At 38.3% G+C, this 11,748-nt stretch overlaps 1 protein-coding gene and 2 pseudogenes across 2 annotated transcripts; 1 reads left to right on the top strand and 2 right to left on the bottom strand.

Annotated features, from left to right (window-relative positions):
• Positions 1–265: 265 nt before the first annotated feature.
• Positions 266–3,652, bottom strand: LOC110752077 (serine/threonine-protein kinase BSK1-like). 2 transcript variants are annotated; one of them, XM_088253101.1, is made up of 5 exons: positions 2,972–3,652; positions 2,400–2,485; positions 1,595–1,759; positions 1,408–1,521; positions 266–629 (listed from the first exon to the last, which is right to left on the bottom strand). In XM_088253101.1, exons 1-5 carry the CDS (start codon positions 2,979–2,981, stop codon positions 462–464), a joined length of 543 nt encoding a protein of 180 aa, XP_088109227.1. In that variant the 5' UTR covers positions 2,982–3,652; the 3' UTR covers positions 266–461. The 2 variants fall into 2 exon arrangements, with proteins under 2 accessions (XP_088109227.1, XP_088109226.1); XM_088253100.1 differs by lacking the exons at positions 2,400–2,485; positions 2,972–3,652 and adding an exon at positions 2,085–2,355.
• Positions 2,981–3,451, bottom strand: LOC110752078 (ATP-dependent zinc metalloprotease FTSH 1, chloroplastic pseudogene; annotated as a pseudogene).
• Positions 3,653–6,045: 2,393 nt separating the features above from the next.
• LOC110766937 (uncharacterized) lies at positions 6,046–7,481 on the top strand (annotated as a pseudogene).
• Positions 7,482–11,748: the final 4,267 nt, after the last annotated feature.

Below are 11,748 nucleotides of genomic sequence, written 5' to 3'. Positions count from 1 at the left end.
TGACAATTGTTTGACCAATCTTAATATCCTGGAAAATTTTCCGGGAAATATACTTAAATGATCACTTTTCACAAATGTTATTCTGAAATGATCACGTTACAAATTCTATACGGTGCTTGTTGTACCTTATTTGTATGATAATGAATAATGATCTGGCATTTTCCTTTACAATATAAAATTACACGATCAAGTGTTTTCTTTTACAAAATATCCTTATAAGTTCCTTCATAAGATAAACTTGAAAAAACAAGTGATAAGAAACAAATATAAGTGCAATAACCAAGCAATACCACAACACTAAAATGGCAATATGATGACAATACAAATACAATAGGGGAGCAATACAATGGCAATACAAAAACTCCACATTCCCACTATAATTTCATTCCACATTCCCACTAAATATTCATAATCTACAACATATTACAAAAAGGACATGACATCCTTAATGGAATCACGTTTTACACTCCTACATCATCAAAATACCTTCGAACCAGGAATGGGCGGAGAGGCTTCTGTAAAAGTTGAGGATGTAAAAGATGTTCTTGACTTGAAGGTGGATTAGTTACTGGCCAAAGGATTCTTAGGAAATTATTTTCCTTTCGCAACTCTCCAAGAGCTAATCCAACCTGAGGGAAAAAACAGAGTCAGAGATACGTAGGCATAACCAGTGACACTTGAGTACATTATGAACGCCAGAGAACTCAGATAAATCACCAACATAATTGTCCTTCATAGATTAGGCCTAAGAGCACTTCCAGCAGCCCCCTAGGGCAAGGGCTGGGGGGGGGGTAAAACTCCAAAACCCATTTCCAGCAGCAAAGTCCAGCCCGGGCAACTACTGGGGTCCACCTGCCTGGGCAGGCCCGAAGGCAGGATCAGCCCGAGTGCTGGCCCGAAGGCTGCTGACGTCATCTGCCATAGTGATGCTACAGTGATCTGCTACAGTGCTATGCTACAGTGCCTGCCCTTTGCCCGGGCAACTGCTGGAAGTGCAACTTACTTTTTGCAAGGGCAGACACTATTCATGTGAATAGTGTCAGCCTTAGCCCCCCCCTTGCCATGGCAAGGGTTTGACTGCTGGAAGTGCCCTAACTCATCTCAGAACCTTAAAAGAAATTAAGATGGCCATCCTATTTTCTACTTACGAAAACAGCTTTTTTATCAGGTACAGTCTGATATGAATACCGGTTTTTACCAACATCGCATAAAACCTTTCACTTTCTTATACAATTCACAAGCAGCCCTGTCCTTTGTACCACGAAATACTAACAAATTTGAAACTCATTATCTACGAGAGAAAAAATGAAGTGCCTGACCCTTGTGGCATCAAAATACTAATCAAGTGTAAACTTGTTAAATGGGGGACAGGAATGCATACTCTACCTCCTATTGCAGAATGCATACCTGAGAGTGACGGTCCATTGTTGATCTAAAATCTTTGTCACGAAATGCTAAGTCCCCACGCTTTTGCGCCTCCAACATATCCTTCATTTGCTGAGTCCATTCTTGGAAAGACAACTAACACAAAGACAAACAGTTTCAGAAAGGCATCAGAGAACCATCTGAACCTACGTGTGCACAATCCAATTACCTCATTGGTTCCTTCATCATCTTTGTAGTGTGTCATTAACAAAATTTGATGGATGGCTGTGAGGTCCATCCTTGAACAGGCATCGCCCATGGCCGAAAGAGGATGTTGTGGAGTCGGAGGTGCTTCCTCGTGCTTTGGAATTCCCAGCATCGCATAAGATGGAACCTACAAAGCATCGTCATCATAAAAAATTGCTGACTAAGCATGTTTCAGAAAATGTAGAGGTAGTTAAAATTGCTTTGAGGGAACAAAATCAGACTGGGAAGGAGTGAGATTATGCATGACAGAGAATGATAAGAACAGGAAACATACAAGGTCGTTAAAAGTATAAAGAAAATAAACTGCATTTATTTAGGGAGCATAGTTGCACTACTTTTGGTTCAGAATGTTGGTGGTGATAATATTTACAAAAAGGCAATGTTTAAGAAACGAACAGAACGAAAACAACATGTAATTGCATCCATGAGGAGAAAAGGCATGGAAGACTTGCATCAGATTTATTTTGCAGTGGGGCAACTGTTGCAACAAGGTCTTTGGTATTTGGCCGCTCCCTGGGTTCATATTGCAAACATCGTGAGGCAAGATCAAAAACATCCATCCAAAGGGCCCCTTATTTCCGAGTACTAAAGACTTCCGAGTAAGAGGAATTTGAACAAACAACTCCTCTATTACCAATTTACCATACAGTGTATGGACTTCCGCATAACTCATTGGCAGAAGCACTGGACTTTAATTTTTACAGACCATGGGTCCATTCCAAACTGACTGAGTGGAGAACAAGGGCATGACATGTTAAAATACTCACATGAGTAGGAGGGATGTGTTTCCCACTGAGAAGATCCAAAAGGATAGTCCCAAAGCTGAAGATAACACTTTCCGGAGTCACCCTTCCTGCAGCATACACATATTATAGTTGGTAGGGAAGTCCAAGTAATTCATAAAGCCAAGAAGGACTCTTCATAAAACATAATCTCCATGCGGTGAAAATTATCACATTATATCATGTCAAGTTATGGAGAAAAATATTTCTTACACAAACTAGCAAGGGCATTTCACAAAACTTTCAAAACAAAGACCAAGGCTTACCTGCTTCCAATAGTCTTACTCATTGCCTCACTATGTGTTCAGTTTACCTTCTTAAGGTATCTCACATTACTATTTTTATTTAAAAACAGCCTTATGTCTGCTAACACAATAAAAAACCTTACATACTACAGAAACATCAAACTCAGTTATTGATGAGTACACTAATATGTTAACGCCACATGAAATTTTAAAAAATCTTCCAATTACATGATTTTCAATCTTCTTAATTCTTTTCAGCATAAAACTTAGTAACGTCGTTCTGCCAACTCTTACGACAACCTTAAGACATACCAATTTGCATCAAAGCATTCCTCCCACCGCATCAATCTCATCAATGAACACAATGCACGGCGCTTTCGACTTGGCCTTCTCGAACAAGTCCCGCACTCTCGACGCACCCACTCCCACAAATAATTCCACGAACTCTGAAGCTGCGCAAGAGAAAAACGGCACTCCAGCCTCGCCGGCCACGGCCCGAACCAGAAGGGTCTTGCCGGTACCAGGTGGACCCACCAAAAGACAGCCTTTTGGGATTTTGCCTCCAAGGGCAGTGTACTTATCTGGGTACTTCAAGAAATCAACCACCTCCTGCAATTCCAGCTTTGCTTGGTCAGCTCCAGCTACATCAGAGAAACTCACCCCCGTCTCTGGAACTTCTTGGAATTTGGATTTGGAGGAATAATCCCGCGAAGGAGCAGAGGAGAAGAGAAAGACGTCGATTGAAGACATGAAAAGAGAGGGAACTGAGAGATTGTTGAAGGGAGAGAGCATTTAACGAAGAAACCCTCTCTTTCACCTTCAAGAACCCCCTCAACAAAACCTAACTTTGACTGCTGAGAGAGAACAAGAGAGTGATGCTTAGGTTTTCGCGACAGAGGGAGAAAGAGAGTCGTCGTGGTCGATGGAGAGAGCGCGCGGAGAGAGGAAGGGGAAACCGTGAGAGACAGCTGAGACAGAGAAAGAAGTCAGAAGTGTTAGGTCGCCAATCAATGCCCAATAACTCCACAATAGATATGTATTTATATGGAGGGCACTTGGGTAATTTCACATCCCAAAGTGATTATATCCTAATAGAATTTGTAACGTGATCATTTTAGAATAACATTTGTGAAAAGTGATTATTTCAGTATATTTCCCAAATTTTCCATTGGTTAGTGTATTTATTAATTACAATAATCATAAGTGAATATAAAACCCCAAAATATATGTTGACCCACCACAAGCTCAAAAGATAACTTTGGAATTAATAATTGATTATTTATTTATTTATTTATAATTTTTGCCTTATTCCATTTGCCACAATATAACAGAAGATCCCTTGAAAAAGCATTAAAATTGTTATAAAATAGAAGAGGGCAAAATAATAGTTTCTGGGAAGGGCAACTTAGGGCCCACCGTATGCCGCAAGGGTACGATGGTAGTTTCGGTGAAGGGCACAACTGATTTATTTGGTTTCTATTTCTATTAGCCAATTTTCTTTATGAACAAAGAAGCTGCGCATTGCTAAGATATTATGAAAATTGACCAATTTTTTTTGTTGCACCAAATGCTTCACTAAAGGAGCGATTGGCTGACAGGAGCAAACGCATGTCTATATCTTACTTAAATGCACAGAACTATAACCTACACGTACATCTGGAAAACACGAGCATATGCAACACAAGTTTATTGAATGACAGATGGGATTACAACTTGTTCCTAAAAGTGCTTAGAACTCCAACATCTAGGATTTCCCCGGAGAAGAATTTAGTGGACAAGTTCCTAAGACATATAGAAGCAATTATGTAATTTGAGACACTATACTATTGGAGAATTGTGGCATGTAACAAAGACTTTGTAAACCAAAAAGGATAAGACAAAGACGAAAGTCCTACAGTATTGTGAGATGAGAAAGGTTTCCAATAACTGATGTTATACCTCCTTACATATACTTAGCCCTCAAGTACCTAACAGGTAGAAGAAAAGGGGAATGCAATGCTCAATTCTTGTGACATATAACATAAATAGATGGGAACTCAAAGGAGATACAGAAATGAGAAGGAAACGTTTCCACTTACACAGCCCTAAGCTCAGGACAATTGGTAATTTCATTGGGAATGGATCCATATAAGCTCTTTTGGTGAAGTGCCCTGGTTCACATTGAAAAAGAATAATAAATGCAAATCAAAACGGGAAAAGGAAATGCTTTCAACTAATAAAATCGTCATATATATATGAATCTGATTCTTTTTTGTGTAAGAATGCTTGTTTGCTAACACAACAGCAGCAGTTAACTAAGTGTTAGGTGAACTGTTCTGTTTGTGCACTCTAAAAATTGGAGGGGTCCATGTGGGGTTTGCAATGTATTGTCAGTCTTATCATTACTCTTGCTTTCTGAGACCTCCAACGCAAATGTGAGAAGCAATAGTGTGACAACTACCACCAGTATTAAGTTTAATCCAAATTTCAAGGGGATACTTCCACGCCACCATAACATCTTCTCTAGGTGGTTTGGTAGAGATGGACCTATTAGCCACAAGCCAATCCCTAGCAATGTTAATAGGATTAGATGCCATAATCTGTCCTTAAGATTTATTTGCAGCCAATCTTTAAAGGGGAGGACGAAGGTGTGAGCAACTCAATGTGGGGTACCAATAGAGTTTCCAAACACAGAGAGATTTGTTGCAACTTCTGAACAAATGCTCTAAAGTTTCTGATGCCCCATGGCAAATAGGACAATTTGCATTGGTTGTCATATTCTTGCAGATAGAGGCTTGCAGAATTGCAATGTCTTTTCCCAAATCATCTAAAAAGTTTGGGACTAGTTAAGGCTTAATTCACTGGTTTAGCTGCAACTTTATTAAGTTAACCCCTTGATTAATCTACAAGCAGCTAAGGGGCAGTTATGGAGGATCATATGAGTTTCAAATGACAACAAATTCAGATCATGAGCAAGAAGTAGAGAAAATGGGAATAAACCTTTCACCAATTGCAAACATAGTATATTTACTGGCAGGCGCACAGAAGTTTGAATTGCCCAAAGATGAGGTCAGAATTGCAGATTTTTTTTCCCTCTATAAATGTAGAATTTCCAAACCAAATAAATTTCCCACATATTATATTTGGTAGTTTAATGATTGATATTAATTCAAATTCATAAATTTTAAATTTCAAATTAAGTCAAATATGACAACAACATATTGCTAAATTGAAATCCAGTTTGTTTCGAAATTTACTCTTATCTCCCATCTCCAACAAACATATAATCATACCATTATCCGCTATCAGCAATAATCTTATCTCAATCTTGATTATCTTCTATATATAATTCATCACATTCAAGCATTTTGATGGTGGTAGAGGGTTTATTGTTCGCCTACAATACAATGCCTAAGATATCTATCGTGTTTTGGTGTTTTCTTCACTTGTTGCCGTTGGTTTTTTATTGTTCTGAGGCAAATCAAAAGGTTGGAATTCATGAATTGAAGAGGGGAGATTTCTCTGTGAAGCTGACCAATTATGGTGCAATTGTGCTCTCTGTTGTTCTCCTGAGAAGAACGGTATGTGGGATTGTGACTGCGCAAGTTTTCAATAGTTTTATTTGGTGTTCAAATTTTGCATTCCATGTGTTTATAAAATCTGCATCTTATGTTCTCATTTGTATGATTTCTCTCATCTTATTTCAGGAAAACTAGACGACGTTGTTCTTGCATTCAAATCACTTAAAGACTACTAGGTCAGTTCATAAATATGTTTTATCTTCTTCGTGTTTCGATCAAATTAGAATGATTGCTATTGAATGTTAATTGAGCGGTTGCAAGTATTGTAGAATGATTCAGTCTACTTTGGAGCCATTGTTGGACGTGTTGCCAATAGAATTGGAAGTGCTCAATTTAGTTTAGATGGTGTTCACTACAAGTTGGTTGCAAATGAAGGTATGTTTATGATCATTTCATGTTCTTCTCGGAATTTGAGTTAAATATTCGATATATAACATAATTTTCTTGTGATTATGTCAGGTGGCCTTAAAGGATTCAGTGATGTTGTATGGACAGTAAAAAGTTACATCAAAGATAGTCACATAACATTCACCTATAACAGCTTGGATGGTGAACAAGGTAAAACATGGACAACAATTAAGAATGACTGTGGATGTGACTAATGTAGATTGGGCAACACTAACAATGAAATCTCTGCTAATTGTTAATGCAGGCTTTCCTGGTGATCTTGTTGTATCAGTAACATACATGCTTATTGAGACAAATAAATTAGCTATCAAAATGGGAGCCAAAGCTCTTAACAAGGCCACTCTAGTGAACTTAGCCCACCACACCTACTGGAATCTCCGTGGCCACAACAGTGGCGACATCCTCTCGCACCATCTCCAGCTTTTCGGGTCCAACATCACACCCATTAATGACCAACTCATTCCCACTGGTGAAATTGCAACTGTGAAAGGAACACCTTATGATTTCCTTGAGCCCCAAGAAATTGGTAGCAAGATAAATGAGTTGCCTGATGGGTACGACATCAACTATGTGCTAGACCCTTCAAGTTACAAGCATTTGAGGAAGGCAGTACTGTTGCGTGACACCGAAAATTGGAATTGTGGACTAACATGCCAGAGCTGCAGTTCTATTCAAGTAACAAGTTGGACAATGTGAAGGGAAAAGATGGATTTGTATGCAAAAAACATGCTGCAGTCTGCTTGGAGACACAGGGGTTCCCAGATGCTGTGAACCACACAAATTTTCCTTCATAAGTTGTGAAACCATGAGAGACTTATTTGCATGTTATGGTTTATAGATTTACTGCTGCCTAGAGCATTTTACATGTTATGGTTTATAGATTTATTTGCATATTTCATGTTTACTGCTTCTAGTAGTGCTCTTATATATATGTATATATAACTGGGGATTGTGCAGAGAAACATGCCCACTATGTTTGCTTAATACAATGCAATTATAAATAATTTTGTCATGTCATGGTGATTCTTCTCATTCCTCTACTACATGCTAGCAACTTCTTGCTTGCAACATTGCCTAATCCTTCATTGCTTATAACATTGGGTGATCCTGAGACTGCTGATCGGTTCATAATTGTATATTATTTCTTACCCTTCTAGCTTATGATTTGGTTATGTTTTTGAGTTAAACTTGTGCTTTTAATCCTTTTTGTGTTTATCTTTCAGTTAATTGAGCTTTAGGTAACAATGATGGCTTTGGAGAACATAATTCATGCAATTCAAGCATGTTAAGGCCTAATTTGGATGAATTGATGAAGAGCTTAAAGACAAATTCATTATGGCTACAGCCCCCTGCCAGTCCAGTTCCGTAGGTCATATTGCAAGCTTTGTTTCAGCAACCTACATAGCTCGGATGAGGCCACATTCTTCATGAAAGTTGCTCCAATTGGTGTGTACTATAACATATCCAAAATTCAGCCCCATTGGATAAATCTGGAGTCCGTTACCTAGCAAACACAGAACCATGCTCAGGATGGATCTTATCAGCGCGGAAAATGAGTTAGCAATTTGTTTCGGCCTTAACTTCTTCCTCCGACCTTGGATTGGCCCAAATAACATATGGCTGGAAAGAAGACATTCTGAACTTCAATTTAGAGTGCTTAAAGTCCTAATTTGATTAAGAGAAGCCCAAGTTGTAAGCCCTTGAAGTTGCTGGTCATGCTGACCTCAGCATGTGCTGGTTGGAAGCTTGGTCATGGTGACATGAAGATGAGCTAGGGCTGCTGGTGGGATTTAGTGGTGAAGTGCATCAACCAATTCAAGATTTTCTAATACAAGTGCATCACCCATTTCAGATTTTCTAATACAAGTGCATCAACCATTTCAGATTTTATAATTCAAGTGTTGTATGCATTAGTCTTATTGAATTCTGATTTTCACTTCCCCTAGGCCTATAAATAGGGAAGTTCTCTAAGCTTGTAATAACACCCCAAGGGGGGGGAGCTCTCAAACACTTCTCTAGAGCTCCCTTCCCTTCTCTCCCTCAAATTCTCTTAGTTTCCCTTTGTAGTTCTCAATTGTTGTAATAAGATCATTCTATTAAATTTTCTTTGTACTAAATATCAAACACTTTTCCTTTCTCTTCTTCTAATTCTCTAAAGCTTTCAAACACATGTTCTTCCAAAATCCTCAAAGTTCTCAAACATCTCTCTACTTCCCTTCTCTTCCAAAAGTCTCCATGTCTCAAACACTTCACAAACACATTTCTCTTCCTTCCCTAAGTTCTCAAATTCTCCAAGTTCACAAACATCCTCCAAGTTCTCAACCACTCTCTTCCAAATTCTCAAAGTTCCTAAACACTCTCTTCCAAAATCCACAAAGCTCTCAAAACACCTCTCTACTTTCTTCTCCAAATCCTCCAAGTTCTCAAACACTCTCTTCCAAATTCCCCATGTCTTAAACACATTCCCTTCCAAAATCCTCAAAGCTCTCAAACACATGTTCTTCCAAAATTCTCTAAAGTTCCCAAACACTTTCTTCTCCCTCCTCAAAGTTCTCAAACACTTCCTTTCTTCCTCAAAGTTCTCTTAGTTTCCTTAATGTTTTCTTAGTTGTAATTTATTTTTCTTTGTTATGTAAATTCTTTTCTTAAGTTTTCAAGTTGAATTAGTTTCCAAGTTTCAATTATGGTTTTTGTTCTTATTCATTATGCTTATAAGTTAATATGCTAGTTTGAATGATTGATCACCATTTAGGCTTGCATGTTAGCTATCTTGGTTTGAATTAAGAGTATACACCATGCTTTAATTCGAATTGAACTATGAATAGGAAGAGTATGTATGGACATTCGACAACAGGGATTAGATACATACTTGGTTGTTTAAAATGTTCTTCTATGCTTAATGGGTTCCTAATGCTTAATTTTAGGTTAGACAACAAATGATCAAATTAGGGAATTAGGAACACAAGGTTATGACCACACACCATGGCTTAATCATACTTTAGCTAGAATCAATCCATTAATCTAAATTGAACTTGGGAACTTATTTGCTTGAGTTACTTATTTCTTTCTTCCTTGTTTTATGTTCTTTGTTTTTGTTTCTATTTTGTGTAGGGAAACTAAATTGGATCATTCAATCACCAATCCCTGTGGAATCGACCTCGCACTTACATATGCTATACTACCAACGGTTCGTGCACTTGCGAGTATCACAAGTTGAGGATGCAGCTTAATCCATTTTGGTGGAGCTAAATCTACGCAATAAGTTTTTGGCGCCGTTGCCGGGGATCGGTAACATTGTTTGATTCTATTTGGCTTTCCTACTTTATTTTTTTTTTCTTAACTGGACAATTTCAAGTTTTAAAGTTAATGACATTAATGGACAAGTTGTGTTTGTAGTCCAACAGAAAAGGACAATTGCCCAACAAGCAAGAGAACTGGGTTTAAGTCCCAGCTTACACAACCCATTGGTGATTGTTGCTTTGAAACATGGAATTGGATGTGTGTTGATTTTCCTTTTCATTTTAGTTTTTATTTCCTAATCCTTTTTTCAAGTTTTCTGTGTTCGTTTTAGCAATTTATGATAGCTTAATAAAAATGGAGAGAGATGGCAACCTCAATCATAAGAATGGGGAGTGTGGAGCAGTGGGAGAAGTCGCGACCTCCAAATGCATCCATGCTCGACCTAATCGCTTCAAGGGGGAGTATTCCAATCTTTTCTCTTTAGTTGTTTTGTTATTATTTTAGTAATTTTAATTTTCTATTTCTTTTATTAAAAAAAAATTTAAAAAGATTTTTTATATTAGCTGACTCGTGGTAACTCCAGTGAGCGTCTCCGTCAATACAGTGTCTAGGAGTTCTTTAGGCGACACCTTCGGTGTCTAAGAAGTTTGGGTTTTAAGTGGGACCTTTGTGACCCCTCCAACCTTCCCGGATCCCCTGGTTATGTTTTTGAGTTAAACTTGTGCTTTTAATCCTTTTTGTGTTTATCTTTCAGTTAATTGAGCTTTAGGTAACAATGATGGCTTTGGAGAAAATAATTCATGCAATTCAAGCATGTTAAGGCCTAATTTGGATGAATTGATGAAGAGCTTAAAGACAAATTCATTATGGCTACAGCCCCCTGCCAGTCCAGTTCCGTAGGTCATATTGCAAGCTTTGTTTCAGCAACCTACATAGCTCGGATGAGGCCACATTCTTCATGAAAGTTGCTCCAATTGGTGTGTACTATAACATATCCAAAATTCAGCCCCATTGGATAAATCTGGAGTCCGTTACCTAGCAAACACAGAACCATGCTCAGGATGGATCTTATCAGCGCGGAAAATGAGTTAGCAATTTTTTTCGGCCTTAACTTCTTCCTCCGACCTTGGATTGGCCCAAATAACATATGGCTGGAAAGAAGACATTCTGAACTTCAATTTAGAGTGCTTAAAGTCCTAATTTGATTAAGATAAGCCCAAGTTGTAAGCCCTTGAAGTTGCTGGTCATGCTGACCTCAGCATGTGCTGGTTGGAAGCTTGGTCATGGTGACATGAAGATGAGCTAGGGCTGCTGGTGGGATTTAGTGGTGAAGTGCATCAACCAATTCAAGATTTTCTAATACAAGTGCATCACCCATTTCAGATTTTCTAATACAAGTGCATCAACCATTTCAGATTTTATAATTCAAGTGTTGTATGCATTAGTCTTATTGAATTCTGATTTTCACTTCCCCTAGGCCTATAAATAGGGAAGTTCTCTAAGCTTGTAATAACACCCCAAGGGGGGGGAGCTCTCAAACACTTCTCTAGAGCTCCCTTCCCTTCTCTCCCTCAAATTCTCTTAGTTTCCCTTTGTAGTTCTCAATTGTTGTAATAAGATCATTCTATTAAATTTTCTTTGTACTAAATATCAAACACTTTTCCTTTCTCTTCTTCTAATTCTCTAAAGCTTTCAAACACATGTTCTTCCAAAATCCTCAAAGTTCTCAAACATCTCTCTACTTCCCTTCTCTTCCAAAAGTCTCCATGTCTCAAACACTTCACAAACACATTTCTCTTCCTTCCCTAAGTTCTCAAATTCTCCAAGTTCACAAACATCCTCCAAGTTCTCAACCACTCTCTTCCAAATTCTCAAAGTTCC

The sequence above is a fragment of the Prunus avium genome, chromosome 5, assembly GCF_965620075.1.
Source record: "Prunus avium chromosome 5, drPruAviu1.hap1.1, whole genome shotgun sequence".
Classification (NCBI taxonomy): Eukaryota; Viridiplantae; Streptophyta; class Magnoliopsida; order Rosales; family Rosaceae; genus Prunus; species Prunus avium.
The sequence above is the reverse complement of the archived record's forward strand: the minus strand, read 5'-3'. Positions and strand labels throughout refer to the sequence as shown.

Excerpts from the sequence above, each read along its gene's own strand:
- LOC110752077 (XM_088253100.1), bottom strand. The coding sequence starts at position 2,192 with ATGGATGTTTTTGATCTTGCCTCACGATGTTTGCAATATGAACCCAGG. Across the intron at positions 1,760-2,084 it reads CACTGCAAAATAAATCTGAT|GTTCCATCTTATGCGATGCT; the intron begins GCAAGTCTTCCA and ends GATGCTTTGTAG. Across the intron at positions 630-1,407 it reads CAATGGACCGTCACTCTCAG|GTTGGATTAGCTCTTGGAGA; the intron begins GTATGCATTCTG and ends TTTTTCCCTCAG.